The sequence below is a fragment of the Tachypleus tridentatus genome, chromosome 11 (assembly GCF_004210375.1).
Source record: "Tachypleus tridentatus isolate NWPU-2018 chromosome 11, ASM421037v1, whole genome shotgun sequence".
NCBI classification, from domain to species: Eukaryota; Metazoa; Arthropoda; class Merostomata; order Xiphosura; family Limulidae; genus Tachypleus; species Tachypleus tridentatus.
This window is the reverse complement of record NC_134835.1, coordinates 66,224,205-66,245,635: the sequence shown is the minus strand read 5'-3', so window position 1 is coordinate 66,245,635 and position 21,431 is coordinate 66,224,205. Positions and strand designations below refer to the sequence as shown.

General features: G+C 33.6%; 1 protein-coding gene across 1 annotated transcript in view; it reads right to left on the bottom strand.

Annotated features, from left to right (window-relative positions):
* Positions 1 to 3,801: 3,801 nt before the first annotated feature.
* The window catches only part of ple (tyrosine hydroxylase ple), an 82,299-nt gene continuing 64,669 nt past the window's right edge, over positions 3,802 to 21,431 (bottom strand). Inside the window, exons 5-13 of the mRNA XM_076467668.1 lie at positions 20,906 to 20,994; positions 18,891 to 18,958; positions 18,448 to 18,498; positions 16,291 to 16,436; positions 12,236 to 12,371; positions 11,687 to 11,813; positions 9,131 to 9,226; positions 6,815 to 6,948; positions 3,802 to 4,471 (exon numbers count right to left, since the gene is read on the bottom strand). Of these exons, the coding sequence (XP_076323783.1) occupies positions 4,303 to 4,471; positions 6,815 to 6,948; positions 9,131 to 9,226; positions 11,687 to 11,813; positions 12,236 to 12,371; positions 16,291 to 16,436; positions 18,448 to 18,498; positions 18,891 to 18,958; positions 20,906 to 20,994 (1,016 nt within the window). The 3' untranslated portion in view covers positions 3,802 to 4,302. The remainder of the gene's footprint in view (positions 4,472 to 6,814; positions 6,949 to 9,130; positions 9,227 to 11,686; positions 11,814 to 12,235; positions 12,372 to 16,290; positions 16,437 to 18,447; positions 18,499 to 18,890; positions 18,959 to 20,905; positions 20,995 to 21,431) is intronic.

Genomic DNA, 21,431 nt, shown 5'->3' with positions numbered 1-21,431 from the left:
ACTAATCAAGGAAATGTGTGGAAAATGGGGAGAGTTACAAAGTTTTGTGGAAAATTTTCACCCTGACAAAACTGTAGCAAACCTTTTCAATGACAATGCCATGTCTTACTTCAGAAACATTTTAAAATGCAGACAAAAAAACCTCTCATTATACAAGTTTTTAGTGAGAAATAGTGAGTCTCACTGTAGCGATGTAAAGAGACAGAAAAGAGAAAGAACCCCAGAAGGAGAGTTACCTGACGTTTTTATGGAAGGTGACCCCCCTTCCAAACAATAATAACCCTCCTACTCTCCACGTTCCTTACCACCTTTCACTTACGCCATCAGCTGTCTTCAGCACAGATAAAGTGCAGTTAAATTTTCATTTATTGTTTTTTATTGTGTTTATAGTTTTTGTGCTTGACTTTATGCATGTAAGTATTATTATACAGGTATAAATAAGCAATATTTTTACTTAAAATGCTTAATAATGCGTAATTTTTGGAGGTCTGTAATGGATTAATTTAATTTACAGTATTTCTTATGGGAAAAATTTATTCGGTTTTCGAACAGCCTTCTGGAACGGATTAAGTTCGAGAACCGTGGTACCACTGTACTTCTATTATTTTTATGTTTAATATAAATTTGTTCTGAAAATTTTCATTGTCTAACGAAGTTACTCGTAAAAATTATCACCAAGAAAATTAACAGTTTTGTTTCATCTCAAGATCTGTTCAAACTTAAACTACAGCATTCTGTCACTTCATATGCTATTTGTACGTGTAATTTTGTAAATTTCACCTTTGGTAAGTGTTTTTCGAAAGTTAACTCTAGAGAAATGTGCCGCTTTTATTTCTGATATTAAGAATCTCTTCCGAAACCTTACTTACAAATAGAACATCTTGGTCTTTGCATGAGTAGTTTAAGTCTCGTAAAAAGTGTTCTTTTTCAATTAAAAAAAAAATTTCTGATCATTTTCCTGTTTCGTTTGTTTGATTTTTCGCGTAAAGATACACGATGGCTATCTGCACTATCCGTCCCTAATTTAGAAGTGTAAGACTAGAGGGAAGGCAAGTAGTCATTATCACTCACCGCCAACTGTTGGGCTACTCTTTTACCAACGAATAGTGGGATTGCCCGTCACATTATCACACCCATACGGCTGAAATGGCGAGCATGTTTGGTGCGAACGGGATTCGAACCCGCGACCCTCAGAGTAGGAGTCGAACGCTTTAACCCACCGGGCCATGCAGGGACTTGTGTTTTGTAAGTTTCTTATATTAATGAAACATGCCAACTCGGCAAATCTTGGTTGATTTATTGTCACCAATAATTACTTATAATGTTTCAAGACCTTGTTAATATTACTATTTCACTAGGAAGTGTTATACCTCGAAAATTAATATAAATATAAATATAACAGTACTGTCTGCTGTTTGTTGTATGTCCACGTAACTACTTTGCAAGATGTGTATGGATTTTCACCAAAGTTGGTATGAAGGTCCATTAGATCCATGTTAGTGTATATACAAATTTGCAGATTTGCATTTTGGAGTTTTCATGGCCATTTTTGCGTTTTTTACCATTACCCCACCTCCTGTAAATGAATCTTCACCAAATTAGGTATGAAAATTTGTTAGGTCCATTCAAAGATACTTGCAAACTTGCGGTTTAACGTTTTATGTTTTGCGGTGTTTTTTTACAACTACCTATAAGGGAAGCAGCTTTTACTTGTAAGATAAGATTTCATTAATTATGAATTTACACAATTTCCGTTCAGGCTACGGGTATTCCAGCTAGTATAGAATTAGTTAGAATAGTAAGCCACAAAGACACTACATGTTTTGCTTTGCCAAACATCATATATTTAATATACTTCAACACTGCTCTGTACAACAAAAAATTCGTTTATACTAACAGATTAATTTCCTTGAGAGATTAGGGAAAAACACCAAGTTGAATCTGTACTTAGTATTATTGACCTGTTTTCCGACATTGTTAGCATAGGTTTACAGTTAACGACATTTGATAATATATTATACATTTAATAATGTATACAACAATATTTTTGAAATTTAATATCACTTTTATCGCAGAATATTAATAACAAATTTTAATTTTATTAATAGCAAGAATACAGATCTTATATTACTGAACATATACGTTGTTACAAAGTACATATACATAGAGAGATAAATAGATGGCGAGGTACAGATTGATACGCATATACGTGTAAATAGATACACAAATAGATTGATAGTCAGACAGAAAGGCCGGTTTTACAGGACTAGGTAAAAACTGAACAAGAATAAGATCAACATAAGATCATGAAAACTGAATAATTTAAATTGAATACATTTCTTAATATAGTAAAGACTGAGTGAAAAATTAAACAAATCTAGAAAACAGCAATATACATTTATATGCAAAAACGGCTCGTTTGGATTGAGAAAATATTTTACATAGAAGAGCGAACAACGTTTCGACCTTCTTCGGTCATCGTCAGGTTCACAAAGAAAGAGGTAACTGACCGGAAGCTGACCACATGTTTGAGAGGGGTTGTGTAACTGAGTGTCGGAATGCAGAGGGCGGTATTAGATGTTTGAATATATAATTTTATATTATTATATTAATATAGGTATAAAGGCGTTCCTTTATATTGGTTTATTTTGGGTTTAAGTTGTTGTATAAGTAAGGCTTCTTTAATTTTGCGTTTGTTTATGTTTGTTTCTTTATTTAGTATTTTAGTGTTTTCTACGGTTATGTTGTGTTTATTTGACTTGCAGTGTTCGAAAACCTGTGAAGGTGACTTTTTATGTTCTTTGAATCTGGTTTCCATTTTTCTACTTGGTTCTACTTAATTCATTGTTAATTTTATCTGGTGAGCATAGTTTTATGGCTGTGTTTATTTGGTTTCTTAGTATGTTGAGTTTTTGTTTTGTTTCATGTGCTGAGTCCCAAGGAATGTATAGTCCAGTATGGGTGATTTTTCGGTGGATTTCTGTTTTGATTTGTGTGTCGGTTCTTGTAATTTTGAGGTTAAGAAATGATATTTGATTGCTTTCTTCCTGCTCACCAGATAAAATTAACGATGAATTAGACAAAATAAAACAATACTTCATTAACATCAATAAGTTTCCTCCACAAACCGTAGAAAACATTATACGCACACACCTAGACAGAAAGCAAATTCAACCAACTAAAGTAAATATATCTCATGAATCAAAAAATCACGAAACCATATACTGCTGTATACCATATATTCCTGACATCAGCAAACAAATAACCAACATTTGGCAAAAATTAGTAACAAAATATGACATTCCAGTTAATACCAAATTTATTCAAAAACCAGGCACAAAACTGAGGTCTATACTATGTAAAAACTACACTGAGAAACACCACACCAACATTATTTACAAAATACAATGTGATAACTGCCACGACTTCTACATTGGAGAAACAAGTAGAAAAATGGAAACCAGATTCAAAGAACATAAAAAGTCACCTTCACACGTTTTGGAACACTGCAAGTCAAATAAACACAACATAACCATAGAAAACACTCAAATACTAAATAAAAAAACAAACATAAACAAACGCAAAATTAAAGAAGCCTTACTTATACAACAACTTAAACCCAAAATAAACCAATATAAAGGAACGCCTTTATACCTATATTAATATAATAATATAAAATTATATATTCAAACATCTAATACCGCCCTCTACATTCCGACCCACAGTTACGCAACCCCTTTCAACATGTGGTCAGCTTCAGGTCAGTTACCTCTTTCTTTGTGAACCTGACGATGACCGAAGATGGTCGAAACGTTGTTCGCTCTTCTATGTAAAATATTTTCTCAATCCAAACGAGCCGTTTTTGCATATAAATTTCTCAACAAGTGGGTTTCTCGACATCACTGAGCAATACACTATTCTGATGTGATGTTAATATTTAAATTTAAGGTCTCAATTTCGTAGTATGAAAAACATTCAGTATTTAAATAAATACTGCTGTCGTTCCAGTCCTCTCAGTTGAAAAATAGGCGTTTAATGAAACAGATTTCAAACAATAATTTTTTGGTTAGATTTTCATGAAACTGTTTCACTATAATACCTGTCTTACATGAAATATATATATTATATATTATTTTTTTGGAATGATCTTTGGTTAACTAAGTTTTTACCAGGTCCTGTCCTGACAAAGTCAAAAGATAACAAGTACTCAAAGATTGTTCTTTTGCCAACGTTCACAACAACCCTACAAACGTTATCAATATCCGAAGGTACAAGACGCCAAGAGACTTCTTGTACACGTAATTATTGTGCTTTAAGTTTATTGACAGCATTGTTTAACCGAGTGACGTCTGCCTTGAGAGAGGATGCTAGTTCTTCAAACTTGTCAACAGAGTCCAGGATGTGCACTGATTGACTAAAAGAATTATACCAGACTTCAAAAGCTCGAGGAAGACGAGCGGCTACATATTGCCTAAAAAGATTTAAACTGATATTAACTGATTAAATTCAAACGAAACAAGCTGTCACACAACAATACACAACACTTGAAATTACTTAACAAATTAGTTACTTGATATTGTTGTAATGTAGTGGCGCCTTATTATTTTTTTCGAAAATTACTTGTTAAAATTTCTAAAAGAAGAAAAATATTATTCACTGTTGACCCAGGTACTTTGTTGTAATGTTGATGTTTGCAGGTTTCAACAGTATGTTTTGTGTTTTTACACATAAACATGTTTCAACTTACAAGACTCTCATTAGGAAACTGTACACTTAACCAATGGAATAGTTTTGTTTTGCGTGTTCCTTCAGGACAGTTTTGCATCATTCTGTCCGCTTCTTGTGCAAAGTAATCGCAAATAATTTCCTACGGTGATTTTTGCCAAATAGGTTTATATATATATATATATAGTGCAATTCCAATACATATGCTATTAAATATATATATATATATATATATGCCACCACTATGAGCGACATGTTATGGTGATAGAAATACCTGATTTTCTTAGGGACTGAATAACAGAAATTCAAGTCGTATGACCACATAGTTTGCTAGATGAACATTATTTAAAATGTGTATATCTGATCATTTGACCTCATATTAATATTCAATTTAAATGTGCAGGTTCTGTATGAGGCCAACTTCTTCAGTCAGGATTTTAATTTTTATTACGGGGAACATTCATTTACCTCCTGTTTTTTTTGGGTTTTTTTTTTCATTGCAGCTCGCAATCGTATGAAGCTTCGTCATTCTTTAGAATTATTTGTTTTTCTCGGTTACGTTAGCTTTATTCGCAGATCACTAAAGCCCTGAAATTTGGATCTGAGAATCTGTGGGCCCCTTCACCGTAAAATTGCGCTTCGCACTTAGAGATCGTATGGACATTATAAGACAGAGAGACTCAAGTACACTATTCAATTACACAAAAGTAACTCAAAAGTTGTCGATAGGAACTTTAGACTGAATATCTTATATGTAGTTTAACAGTCTAAAATTAGAGACAAATAAGGCAGGTACTTCTTGTGTATCTTTGCGCGAACATCAGAAACAAGCAAACAAAAACGTGTTTATAAACAAGAACGCTTTAGTTGCTAAATTTGGAACACATTATTATAAACAATGATTAACAACTATTCATATTACAAAAACAATACATTATTTTAGCATTGCTTTTCATATTTCGTAAAAAGCAAATATAAAAAATAACAAAACTGGCATATTATTGCGTAAATAAGATTCATTATTCATATATATATACGTTTTGTTTAGATTTATTTATACATTTTAAACCTGTCTGATGTGAACGTATGCTACACACGTTTATTAATTGTATATAATTTGAACAATATATGACATGGCAACATTACAACATTAAACCCAGAGACTTACTTAATAATTTGACCTTAGTATATACTTACTTAAACATTTTACCTATCTTAATGTATACTTACTTAAAGCAGTTGACCTATTTTTGTTTATACGTACTTATGTGCACGTGTTTTTATGGCAGCGCCAAACAGGGCTATCTGCTGAGTCTACCGAGTAGAATCGAACCCTTGATTTTAGCGTTATAAATTCGTAAACTCACCACTGTACTAAGGGGAGACTTATATTTACTTCAAACTTTTTACCTATCTTAATGTATACTTACTCAAAAACTTTGACCTATCTTAGTGCATACTTAAAATTTTTGGCCCCTCTTAATATATACTTACTTAACAATTTGACCTAACTTAGTGTATCCTTATTTAAAAATGTTGACCTATCTTAGTATATACTTACTTAAGAATTTGATCTATCTTACTGTTTACTTAAAAATTTTGACCTATCTTAGTATATACTTACTTAACAATTTGACCTACCTTAGTGTATCCTTATTTAAAATGTTGACCTATCTTAGTATATACTTACTTAACAATTTGACCTGTCTTAGTATATACTTACTTAACAATTTGACCTACCTTAGTGTATCCTTATTTAAAAATGTTGACCTATCTTAGTATATACTTATTTAACAATTTGATCTATCTTACTGTTTACTTACTTAAAATTTTTGACCTATCTTAGTATATACTTACTTAACAATTTGATCTATCTTAGTGTATATTTACTTAAAAATTTTGACCTATCTTAGTGTATACTTACTTAAAATTTTGATCTACCGTAGTGTATACTTACTTTACAGTTTTTACCTATTTTAGTGTATATTTACTTTACAGTTTTTACCTATTTTAGTGTATATTTACTTTACAGTTTTAACCTATTTTAGGGTATCAGAAACTCAGTGTTTTATTTTTTACACTTAACTACCTAAACTTTTCTTTAGCATCTTCAAAACTTTCGGCCACGTAGTAAATGTCTTGATAATCTTGATCTTGGTAAGGTTGGACTGCTGTTTCTTCCGGCTGAAACGGCAAGAGCTGTGGTTTTCCAGAGAGAGCGTGCTAATCAGGGACAAAACAATAGACTTCAGAACATTTATGGTTTGGCATGCAGACAAACTTATATACTTAGATACACTATTTTAACATTGAGCTCAACCTTCTCATAAAGATTCAGAAATTCATTCAACTGTTCACTTTTTAGTCCATTGAAAGTCGCAAGGTGTTTCAAACAGGCATTTTGAGAACACTGTAAGTGCTCAATTAGTTAATGAACAAAATTTACCTTTTCATGCGAAATATATATCTATATTTAATAGTTAGAATTTTTTTCATAATTAATAAAAATATCTTCAATCGTTGACGTTCAGACAAAAACTTCTTGATAGAGTTTCATTGAAATATTTTTCTAGATTGACACCTACACTATAATGCTATATTTCCCAAAACTTTTGAACGCTACAACTTAAGAATGTATTCGCCTCTCGCTACTAAACTTTCATTCAAAAGCGAATAGGCGAACGTTTGACGTCAATTACACCCTAATCTTTGTAACAGATACCATTAATAAGTTTGTGGTGGAATAAACCGCCACCCCTCTTGCAAAGTGTTACCGAGTATTCTGAGAGTTTCTGAGCATGTCTTTTCTGGTTTTCAATGAACGTTCCAAAGTGGTTGGACAAAAATGACGTATAGATTAAAAATGTTTTTGGCAACTTTGTCTCAAACCATTGTAGTTTATGCAAGCAGAATATGGCATGATTTGGTACACTATCATTCAGAAGAGAGTAAGATCCCTGCCCCCGTTGTGTAGAGTGCTATAATATTACAAGCAATAAGTCTCTTAATTATAACAAGTGTATCATGTAAAAACCTACTAGCCAGACCCACACCATAATATTACTTCCGCCACAAGTAGATCATGTACAGAACTGATAAGACCCACGGCATGATACTATACGTTCCACAACTAATGAGACCCAAACAGTAATATTACCCTCGCCACAAGTGGATGGTGCAAAAACCAACTAGTTATATCCCAGCCCAGCTGCAAGTACTTCGTGTACAAATTAACTGTTGAGTCTGACACCACGATACTATTCCCACAACACGCGGATTATGTACAAACTAATTAGCCATTCCTTTACCACAATAATGCATCTACTGCAAGTGGATGACGTAAAGCAACTTGCCAGGCCTACATATAATATACATATAATACCACCTCCTCTGTCATTGGCTCGAAATACCAACGCCACACTCTCGCCATAATACTTTCTTCGTCACAACTGTATCATTTTCAAATCAACTAGTTAGATTCAAACAATAAATATATCCACTTCATAATTAGGTCATGTACAAATCAACCAGTCAGTTCCACACTATAATATCACTCTAGCCACAAGCAGATTATATAACCAGTCGGATCGACATCATAATAATATTTCCACCACAAATAGAATCATGCACAGATCAACTAGTCAGACTCTCTCGTATTATCTCCGACAGCCACTTTTCATCCACAGAAAAAAACAAGCCAATCGAAGCAAACAATGAAGAGTAGGATTCACAACTTCACGTGATGACTTTCTATCAGTCTGCACCCTAATTTCTACACTTAAAGTTCCTTGAGAGTTTAAAATTATTCTTACAACGGTTTGTTTTGAATTTCGCGCAAAGCTACTCAAGGGCTATCTGCGCTAGCCGTCCCTAATTTAGCAGTGTAAGACTAGAGGGAAGGCAGTTAGTCATCACCATTCACCGTCAACTTTTGGGCTACTCTTTTACCAACGAATAGTGGGATTGACAGTTACATTGTAACGCACCCTAGACTGAAAGGGCGAGCAAGTTTAGTGTGTGGGGGATTCGAACCCGCAACTCTCATATTACGAGTCGAGTGCATTAACCACATGGCCATGCCGGGCCTTTTACAACAGACACAGCTGTTTTACAAAGTGCAATGTTAAATTAAGTTGGTAAACATTAATAGTGGCAAAGATTCAGACTACAAATTCTGTTGGTTTCATTTCACCATAACATAAAAAAAGAGCTCTGAGTAATAAGAAAAACTATTCGGAACACATATCTCATCGTTCTACTCCTTACCCCCCCCTCAGTTGCACAGCGACATTTCTACGGACCTACAGCGCTAAAAACCAGGTTTCGGTATCCGTGGTAAGCAGAGCACAGATAGCCCATTGTGCAGCTTTGTGCTTAGTTACAAACGTCAACATCTACTCCTTACTTTCAGTTCTCCATAAGAAGAAAGAAGACCTGCACCGTACGCACGTATCTCACCGTTCTGCTTACACAATCCGAACTCCACCGTAAACCAGTAAAGCTGTCGAAAAACAAATACACATATATTAATATTTGCGGTACATTGATAATTGGTATATTAATCGAAAAATATTCCAAGTAAGAAGACGTTAACACAGTTTGAAATCCAATTTGAGAAGCATATGCTTGTAGTGAACAAAGTAATTAGTACAACGGCATGCAAAACAAAAATTCATTACATTAAACATTATTTATGAATTAGGATAGCAAATAAATGGCTACTTTTTTTTCCGTGAGCAGTTATAAAAGACGAGAGGAAATGAAAGATACTATTATAATACCTGTGACACACTGCCCATAGTGATATTAATTTTTATCTTTTGTTAGCATATTTATTCTTTTATAAATAAAAAATTGAACCATTGTCTTTGAAATGCAACAGTTACGTAAACAGAGAGAACGTATTATTGTAATTATTTATAGAAAAATTACTTTTTATTACATTACCAATAACATTTATTATACTATGAAATCATTCCTGTTTAGAAATTATTCAAGCTTGCTTATAGGTTAACTAAAAGACAGTTCAATAAATTAAAACTGGTTAATTTTATAACAAAATAACTTTGTAACAATGAACGTAGGCTTAAAAACATCAATGTGTGATTAAATTATGCAGGACAAAATTAATTCAGGATCAGCAAATTTTCGTCATAATATTTTCAAGTAGCTAAATTATAACTCGAATATCATCAATAAAAGTGAAATTGCTGTCTCTTTAAAACAAAATAATAATGCATAGGCCCGGCATGGCCAGGTGGTTAGAGCGTTCGACTTGCAATCTGAAGGTCGTGGGTTCGAATCTCCATCACATCAAATCATTATCGCATCTCGAGAAGCTTTGAAACGAAATTCAAAACAAAGAAACACATAATACATCAATATGAAACTGCTCCAAAGGCTCCTAGATATATCATCGCTACTGGTTTTAAAGTACCCATGTAGGGATATCATCGCTACCGGTTTTAAAGTGCCCATGTAGGTATATCATAGCTCAGATATGAGTTTTTGGGTGGAGTTTCTTTATTCCTCCATCAAGGCTTTTCATATTTTTCCACTGTGTAGAGAAATCCGTCCCAAAACCATGAATGAGTTCTATGTGATAAAGATCTGAAACAGTGATTGTCATATTATCGTCTTGTTTAGTGTGAACAGTAACGAGTCTTGCACAGTAGAGACGAACATTATTTTCTGTCAAAATCACAAAACATAAAAAATGATCGAAAAGATCTTGTCGTTTTTTGTACAGAGTTTCAAATACCATCCTTGGCGTGTAGATCAAAGCGTTCACTATAGAAATAAATCTGACAAAATTAAACCACATCAGACACTAACCAACAAGATCTCGTCATTTTTTGCACAGTAATCCCAATACCTTCCTTGGTGTGTAGATTAAAGCATTCATCAGAAAGACAATTCCGAATACGGTGCTTTTAGGCTAACATGATGAATATTAAAATACTGTCTAACTCGTCCTCAAAAAGATTTAAGATTCCATTAGCGCCATTTTGGATAACTCTGACAGTCTGACTTGTTGTATACGTACTTATTAGTTTCATGGTAGTAATATACATCATACTACAAGGTAATAAGCTTGGATCTATGTTTCACCATTAGTGTAGAAAGACGGTAGAAACAAATATAAAATTGTATAACACTATCAAAGCGAACTATTTTTTTCCAAGACTTCCATCATGGCCTTCTTTAGTGGATCACGGTCTCCCGTGCTCAGGCTTTCAAAGAGCTGTTGGATGTTTGGTATCTTGCCCGCATCTGGATCTTGCAATATTCTAAAGCTAATGTAAACATACATTTTCCTATTTCAATTATAAAGCATCCCAGTACTTTTACTGGCCTTTTTAATATGATATGAACTCAAAAACGTAATATTTGATCACAAATTCAAACGTTACACTCGATTCAAAAAAGTTTCAAAACGTCTACTGGCTCTGACCAATTCGAAGTGTAATCACAATTACACAATTTAATCTTCTAACAGTTTTCTGATATTCGTCGAGCGTTACTTAAGGAATATTTGTGCTAGCCGTTCCTAATTTAGGACTGATAGACTACAGGGAAGTCAAGTAGTCAACAGCTCATACCTTTTGATTCTTTGACTACTGTGACCTAACCAAATAATGAGATTTAACCTTATAACACACGTGCAATCCCAAAGTGCATAGAGCGATTTACTGTTGTCATTGTTTTTGTGATAATATAATTTGATTGTTGGACACGCTAATCTATTGCTCGTCTTACTCTCCCCACATTCACTAATATACATTAAATATACAAAACATATAACTTTTCAGATAACTTGTTAATTCTAATTAATATTTTATTCTTATTATCTAATACTCGTAATGTAAAAACCACATCGCAACAAAGTTTTCTTACCGTATAACACCTATGCAACAAGTATCCAAAGTTTTACCATTGAATGACAACAAAGTTTTCTTACCGTAGCGAATTTCTCTATGTCCGTGTCAGAAGCGCCCAAAGAAGCAAGCCCAATTTCCTGGGAAAACTGGGCAAAACTTGGATCAGCAAGTATAGGAATGTGTCCCAGCAACTCATGGATACAGTCACTGTGTTTAGAGAACAAATGGAGCCACTGATGTATCCTGTTATCGTATTGCTCATCACCAGAACTAACTAAAAGTTTTATCGGCTCATGGATTTACATCGATTACTAACATTTGTTGGTCTTGTAACTCAGGAACGTTTGAATACAGTCAATAAGTTAGAGAATAAAAATAATTCACTATACTTCTATAATACTGTTATATAATAAATGCTGCACGGAATGGATATATCTTATTTGTTTAAGCAAAAAATAGTAAAAAATATATGATAAACAGTCGACTTACGTTAACTTTGTCTTGTTTTTGTAGCTTTAGACTCGCTTAAATATTCTTTATGATGTGATAAATATGTTCCTAGACTCGAAAGCGGTTTCTGATTACTTACTGTTATCATACAAAAACTAGAAGAAAGAAATCAAACTTACGGTTCAGGTGAATGGTTGGGGGAAGAACTATGGCGTACGTATTGAGTCGCCTGAAAAACTCGGAATGCCAAACTTGCCAAAAAGTCACGTGCGGTCAAAAGACCAGCAGCTGGTCGCACAGTAAAGCCTGATCTCCCTAATATAAAGACATATTTTCAGAATTTTATAACAAGTTAAAATGTGTATCTGCAATCAGACAATACATATTTCAATGGCAAGCTCATGTTCTTCAGTGTTTATAAAAGCTAATCTTTCAGAATGAGTAGTAAAATAACTTTTACTGCCGGCGTAAGCTTTGAGTTTTTTGAATTAGCTTTTCAGAACTTTTAATCATTGTCGAGAACGTTTGTGGGGCTTATCCTGTATTCACTGCTGATTTTCACAAAAAGTTACGGAAACTCTGTCTGTGGTAGTCCTAATTTTAAAGTTATAGATTAGACTGAATAGTAATATTTGACTGTCACTCTTAAAACGCACGCACGATTCCAAAGTGCAAAGCGCGATTTTTTTATTCATTTTTGATGGTTACGAGATACGAACCACGGTGATTAAGCTAAAATCAACTAGGAGTTGGTAACGATATGCCCCCCGTTGGTACAGCTGTAAATCTACGTATTTACAACGTTAAAATCAAGGGTTCAATTTCCTTCAGTGGACTCAGTAGATAACGTGATTTGGCTTTGCTATAAAAAAAAACACATACACACACGGACCACGGGACCTCAGATCCACAGTCGGACACGTTATCCGTTGGATCGCACTTGGCACAACCTGTGCTGAGAAACCTCTCCTAATGGATAACAGTTTCCAAGAATTCGTAATCACAAAAAACCCACTTGAAGCAAAAATGTATTCTCAATACGGACTGGTATGGGTATTAAACCTTTAATTAAAATAAAGAATAGAACAACTTTTTAACCTTCTTAGGTCGAAACGTTGCTCTGTACTGTATTTTAATTAATGTTTTAATATCCATACCAGTCCGTATTGAAAATACAGTTTCCAAGAATCTGTAACAGAAATAGTTTCACTTGACCCGTAGCTTTTTCTATAGGTAAGATTTACCTTGCGAGGAATATGGCCCAGGCCGTTCCTGAATGTAAAGTATTTTGTATGGAATATAGCTTAAACAACTGCATGGCTGTTTACATAAAATCCACAAAACATTTGCATAAACGTTTGAGTTATTTTAATATATTATTTTAAAACAAGTGGATTGTGTTGCTGTTTGTTTTTTCCTCAATTTTATAACCAACAAGTCACATAAACCTACTGCAAAGAATCCACCCTACAAAACTTGACAGTAGCACTAAGACTTCGAGATTCTAATTACAAAATGTCAACAGAAGTCATTACATGCGACTATTTCAAGTCAAAAAAGCTAATGCTTCATCAGAAGAATGTGGAATAAATAGAAAATATTAAACACCACAAGTAGTGGCTCTATAACGGTATAAGTATATTTTTATATATCGCAAGAATAGTAGATTAATCCGACTCAGGGTCCGGCATGACAAAGTGGTTAGGGAACTCGACTCGTAATCCAAGGGTCGCGGGTTCCAATCCCCGTTACACCAAACACCCTCGCCATTTTAGCCGTGGGAGCGTTATAATGTGACGGTCAATCCACTATTCGTTGGTAAAAGAGTAACCCAAGAGTTTGCGGTGGGTGGTGATGATTAGCTACCTTCTCTCTAGTCTTACACTGTTAAATTAGGGACCACTAGCACAGACAGCCCTGGTGTAGCTTTGCGCGAAATTCGAAACAAACACTCGTCTGACCTACCCATGTACGTGCATAAAGAATGAAATACATTTTAACTTTTCATCTTGTGAAACCTCATGTTAATGTGAACCAGTAACTTCTGTTTGTACTTCATTGCTGTAATTAACTTAAGATATCGATTTTCTGGTTCATTATCATGATTAGCGTTTAGGTTAATATGTGTGTGTGTGTGTATGTGTGTTTTTATAGCAAAGCCACATCGGGCTATCTGCTGAGTCCACCGAGGGAAATCGAATTTCTGATTTTAGTGTTGTAAATCCGAAGATTTATAACTGTACCAGCGGGGGACGTTTAGGTTAACTTAAGGTATACGTTTTACGTTTGATTATTTTGACGAGCACTGAGTGGTTGTTAGTTAATTTTGGTCGAAATGTGTGGTTGTTTCTGTTTGGTGTGAGATTTTAAAATTTACAAAAAGTAAGAGATTTTGTTTTTTAATTTCGCACAAAGCTACTCGAGGGCTATCTGTGCTAGCCGTCCCTAATTTAGCAGTGTAAGACTAGAGGGAAGGCAGCTAGTCATCACCACCCACCGCCAACTCTTGGGCTACTCTTTTATCAACGAATAGTGGGATTGACCGTGACATTATAACGCCCCCACGGCTGGGAGGGCGAACATGTTTGGCGCGACTAGGATGCGAACCCGCGACCCTCGAATTACGAATCGCTCGCCTTAACACGCTTGGCCATGCCGGGCCCAAGTAAGAGATAACTACGGATAAAGAATGTTTTAATTACAATTCATGTTAACTGTATTCTTTTAATTTCATTTCTTTTTGTATTTTCTGCCTTTTTTACATCTATAAAATTCGCAACTGAAAATGAACACAATATGTACCTATTAAGATAATACTAAATGGCCCCTGTCTAGCTTTCTGATCTATGCTTTACAAAGAATGTGTGAAATAGACAATTACAAATCAACTTGTACCGACACAATGAGATTTCAAATAACTTTAAGTTGTTATCATGCAGCGAGAATTCTACTGGATATCTTAAAGGTAAAGTAGCTCATAACTTATTCAAATAGAAACAAATATCTTATATAGCTTGCCAAATTGTCCGACAGGTGAAAGAAGTTATCGTTTCCTATGATGAAATAACTGATCTTTCATTTGTGCTTTTACAATGTCTCAACTATCTTCTTATTCAAATAAGTTTTTTACTTTCCTTGAGTGACTTTCACCAAAGACCAATTATCTTTCTTCTATACATATTATTCACATACTCTGGGATTATGGGACATGGGTTCTTGATCGTTCCTCCTTTATCGTGTCAACATTTAACTCTTTTACACATTCGTTCACAAGTTGTATGATCGGAGAACATTGGTTCTCGATCGTCTTATCCTTCGTCGTGTCAACAGTGATCTTTTCCATACATTCGTTCACATATTTTATGATTACAGAACATTAATTTTTTATCGTTTCATCTTTTGGTGTGTCAACAGTGATCTCTTCTTCTATACATTCGTTCACATATTGCTTACAGAACAATTTAATGAAAACAAAACACCTTTAATAACAGTAATAGTAGGTCATCGATAACAAATATAATATGTAATGTAAACAGTTTGCTACGTCATCTATAAAAATGTGGTGTGTGAGAGCATTGTTTTACTGTTTGTTTGTTTTGAATTAAGCACAAAGCTACACAATGAGCTATCTATGCTCTGCCCACGACGGGTATCAAACCCGGTTTTTAGTGTGTAAGTCCGCAGATATACCACTGTACCACTGGGGGCAGCACTATTTTAAATAAAGACGTAACATATTAAATCTTATTGAAATATAGTACTTAATTCTGAATGCTAAATTACTCACTCATAATTAATAAAACTCACATTTAATCAACTTCATCCCATAATAATTGTTCTTCATAAAATTTGATAAGGTAGATAGAGATTCGATCACTACTGTGTCTGTTGTATCCTAACCGACCTGATGAGCCCCTGTGTTGTGCATATGGGCTTCTTCGGTACTGGATATAACACACATAAAGTGGTCATATTGTTATATATTCTTCTTGTTTTCAATCATAAGATTTTATAATTCTGTATGATATGAAAAACCAGTGATAAAATACTTCAGGGAAATATTACAGTATCTTTTGAACCCTCACCTTGTCTTTTCTATTGTAAACTTTTGTAAGGAAAAAATCACTGATTAAACTTTTGTAAGGCTACTTTAAAGGATGCAGTAATTTTGAGGTTAAGGGCTACTTCAAAATCACTTTGCAGTTTATTTTATGTTAGAATGTTTAAAACTCACTTTTCAGAAATCTGGAGACGTCTTCCAACTGCGGGATGTTGTTAGGTTCGTAGCCGCACTCTTTTTCCAACAAGCGGAGCACTTTAATGTGCTGCTCACAGGCGTGCGTAGGGTACAAGTGACTGATCTGCTGGTACACGGTTCTCCTGTTGAAAATGGTTCAAAAGTAACGATAGAATATTACACTATCTATGGTGTTTTTGGTTTGTTTTACTTCACCATATAGCAAAATATATTCTAAACACCATACATATTAAAAATGTACCTTACCAATATAAGAGGCCTAATGGCATTTCTTTGATTTGCCGACCTAAGCTGTGTCGATGAGTCTTGAACAGGCGAAACTGCAGTCCACAGCATAGGGTACAACCAATCAAGAAATGCATTAGCCTTCTATGTCACAAATTCCACTTTTCAATTTCAAATTTCATGAAAAAGAAAAGAAATATTTAACACACACACACATACATATATACAATCATTAAACGAAATAGTGCACTGCTGTACTGCATAATGAGTGAACCAAAGACACTACATTATGTGAGGTTTAATAGTAAGGACTACAGGATAACACTTGAAATACATTTAGTTAAGAGTAATTCCACTTAATCAGATAAGCAGTTGTATTGAAAAATATGCGATAGTCACAATTCACTTATTAGAATGTCTCAATCAGAATGGCTCTTCATAAGTTAGTGTAACGTAAGGAATAACTACATCAATAAATGCACTATTTATTATATATATTGTTATACTTTGGTCCTGACATCTGTAGTTGAAAGTGAAAAACCCAACAATAAAAATAATATATTTATTAAAGCACAGAGTCATGTTACTTTAACTAGAAGACTGTCGGAAAATTATAGATTATTCGTTTTTAGACGTTCAATAATCAAACTGCTTAAAATGAAAACAAATCTATGTGGATTATAATTCAACTTATAAATAGTTTACAAAATAGCAGAGTTCACAAACGCAGTTATACACCCATTATTGTTGTCATTTCATTAGCCAGTCGTTTTTTTTTTGCTACCAGTAGGTATTAAGCAGTCGTACAATAATTGACCATATGATACAAAAAATGACTGTTTCCTTTTTACTGTGTTATAAAACTATTATCTTATGCTAAAACTGTTTCTTGTTTATAAAGTGTTCTAATGTGAAGAAGTTAATTTTCCCAAACTGGTCTAATCTCGTAGAATGGTCTAAGAAATCAAAATCTTACACTTCTGAAAGTAAAGTTGCCCATAATGCATTTTTATAATAAAATTAATTATTATCAGTATATTTTTCTATCATCTAAGTCCCTGATTTACAGCAGGTCATCAAAATATGTAGAGAACATCATTCACATTTCTCTTAAATATTAACAAGGTAGCAATCTTGGTAAAAATACAACTTATTATTAATACATTCTTTACCTTCACTAATTTAGAAGTTCGAAACGCGTAACTTTTGTGTACATTTTGGGAATTAAGACTGAGGAACATCATAAAAACTGGAATTTGGATAATTATGAAAGAAAATATGCCATTCACACAGATTTTGGTTGTGTTTAATTTAAGCACTAGATGTACATAGAAATCTGAAGTTAACAGAAGAAAAGGGATTTTTTCAAATGAATGTAATTGATTTATTATGCATGTATGATATAGAGATATATTTTTAATATTACTGTATGTATTTAATTATGCACTGCATGGCCAGATGGTGATGGCGCCCGACTCGCAATCTGATGGTCGCGGGTTCGAATCCCCGTCACACTAAACATTCTTGCTCTTTCAGCCGTGGGTGCATTATAGCGTGACGGTCAATCCCACTTCTTGTTGGTTAATGAGTAGCCCAAGAGTTGGCGGTGTGTGGTGATGGCTAGCTGCCTTTCTTCCAGTCAGTTTGTTAATACGTCGTCTCCTACACAACCCACCGGTGAGTCGTGCTCTATTTTTTTTTTAAAGAACCACTTATTGGTTGGGACACAACGGCTACATATACACTCTTCCTAAAAAAGTAATTGTAACATGACCAGTGGGAACCTGGAAAATATCGGCAGAACAGGCTTGGGAACCAACGTGTTAATTATACCAGTATTAAGCTATTTATGTTATTTATCAATAAATTGTATTAGTTTAGTATTAACAAGCTTTTCATGTTGCTTACCATGTTTGAATCTCTTCTTCTGTATACTGTACTCGAGGTACGATTTCTCCACTATTATGGTAAGAAAAAAGATACGTAATGAAGAACACACGTAGGAATTTTTCTCTGCTCTACTGTTTGTTTGTATGATCATATAAAGTTACAAAAAGTGAATAAACAATTATTGTTAAGCCTACCTGCAAGAATAGACACGCTCATCCATATTTTTCACAATGAAAGATATAAAGGGGAATAATATAAATAAGTAAACACCAAAAATGTAATGAACTGCAACCAAAGAGATGCTAAGTTATATTTCACGTATTAATATATTTTTGTCACAGATTCTTTATATTTTGCTAAATATATATATATTGTATTCTAACCAATTAGAACAAATACCAATTGATTTTAATGCAATACGTTCTGTTCTTAAAGTTTTATTGAAAAATAATGAAACTTACTATTTGTAGTTGAAAGCAATTTCGGCGATTTCCTTCCTTCGAGCACGATAAACTTTGTCTGAGAACCCCTAAAAAAAAAAAAAAACATCTGTTTCAATGAACTGCTGTAAAAATATTTTCATTACTTTCTCTAATTATTTCAGAATAATTTAGCTTTAGGTTACTTATTATCTGCGTTTCCTAACAGTTTCGAAATTTCTTTACCTGGATTATTCAGTTTGTATATCACCTACATTTCTTAATAGTTTCGAAATTTATTTACACGATTATTCTATAAAATCTTTTCCGGACTGGTATAGAGAAACAATAAGAATAATTCTACAAACTTCTCCTGAAAGGCGAATATAATCGTTTGGTGAAGAGTTAAGATGCTTTTAAAGATTTTGATTGAAACAAAATAAAACGATACAAATGTAACAGAGGGTTAAGCAGCTTTGAACACTTACTTTAAACTCCTATTTTTTTCAAACAATTGGCTTATTTTTCCTTCTTCATAATCTTCTAGTGTACATTGAAAACCACTTTGAAAGATGGAGTTACTTTTTGTTCACTTACAGTTTTCGCGTAAATCTACACTAGAGCTAATTGTGTGAGGCGTTACACATTTTAAATTGATGGACTAGAAAAATTACAGTCCCTATTCACATCCCCTACCCACAACCCTTAGACTACTCTAATAGAATGTTAGGATTTTACCGTCAGTTTTATAACTTATACGCGGCCTCAAAGTACAGAGTGCAATTTTGCAGCAACGGGACCTGAACCTGAAAATCTCGAGTTTTGCAGTCAGGTACGTAATTACTAGGCCACGACCGGCCTGCTTTATTTAGTAATATTTAGATGGAGTTTTTACTCTAACAGTACCACTGTAGTTCAGGGGGAATGTAAAGTAAGTCTCAAACTTAAAATTATTATGTCTTAAAAACCTTTTGTTTTATTTAGGAAAGATTGGTAGCGAATTTTTCAAAAGCTGTTACAGAAAATGTTAAATACACTTGACGTGTTTTCAGCCAGCGTGTTAAGCCTATCTCTAATGGAAGTTACCCATTGTTAATGGACAGAGTCAACTGATCCTTGCAATATCCTGCACCTTGACAAGAATTTTCTCACCTCACTGATCTCCTGTTATTGAAAGCGAGAAAAGGAAAATAAACAACGGAAAAGATATTTTGAGAAAAAAGCAATTTACATATGTAATAAAAGATAATTTTTTAAACAAGTCCAAACTTTCCCGAATAAAACTAATAATTTTCGATGTGCGTCTGGTTAAATTTTGTTTCCCTAGGACATGTAATTTTAAAACGCAATCATTTTAAAGGTTCTTCATAATCATTGTGCATATTAAAAAAACAAACCTTTTGTACTTTATTCATTAAACAATAAAACAGTTTCAGTTGTTATTAGAGTATCATATAGGATTGAAACAGACCACCAAGGCAAGTATTAACTAATTATTTTGATCGTTTATTACCAACAGAAATGTTAACAGAGAGTATTAGGTCTTAATACAGTTTTTGTATTAGTAAGCTTAGATATTTTACAAACCAGATCTCTTCCAAACTGATATTGTCTAAATAACTATATAGTAAACTGTTTAAATAACTATATAGTAATCTGTCTATGTATTTTGCCTCATTACTGTTCTCGTCGTAGCTGTTTATATTATTTTGTATTAGCAGCTCTTGTCTAGCCCTGCTTGAATATTCTGCTTATGAAACACAATGAAACAATAACATTTTAAATTTATCTACTAAAATAAAGTTGAATAATTATGATATTTCCTTTAGCTGGTTTTCTGTTGTTTTTAATTTCTCTTTTGAAAGCAAAATACTTCGTGATGACGAGAAGCTCACTTGAAATGAAAATGTATTCTCAAGTCGGCTGGTATAGGTATTAAGCACTTTAGTTAAAACAAAATACAGAACAACGTTTCGACCTTCTTAGGTCATCTCCAGGTTAACTTCTGTTAACCTTATATTAAAATTTAAGAAGTGTCCATACAGAAAGAGACTTACTGGATGATCATTATCCAATTCTGGCTCATACTTGGTCATAATATGAGTGCAGTAGTCCAAGTCACTGATGTGATGAGGAAACCACGGATCTAAAATAATAAAAATTAAAAGACATTTCATATCAGTTTGTCCGAAAAAATATTTTATATAATAAATAAACTTTCGTTTTTTTGATATTTTATCGATGATAAATTTTTGTTGTTTGTTTTATTTATTAAATTAGATTATTTTCTCGTTGTTTTTTTATTATTCTAACCTTTAACAGTCGTCAGTAGGCATTTTGTGTTCTTTATTTTCTATTACGTACAAGGCTACACAACAGGTTGTATGTGTTGTACACATCACGAATAACGAAACTGTTTTTTGTTTGTTACTGTTGTTTTGCGTTTTGAGCCTTCTGACTTACCACTGAGCCTTATTGGCTCCATAAATAGAGCACTGGTGGTGAAACAAAAATTTACTAAGTTTAAACTGACTGATATATGCATTCTATCAGAACGAAAGCCAATATGACGTTTTATGTATG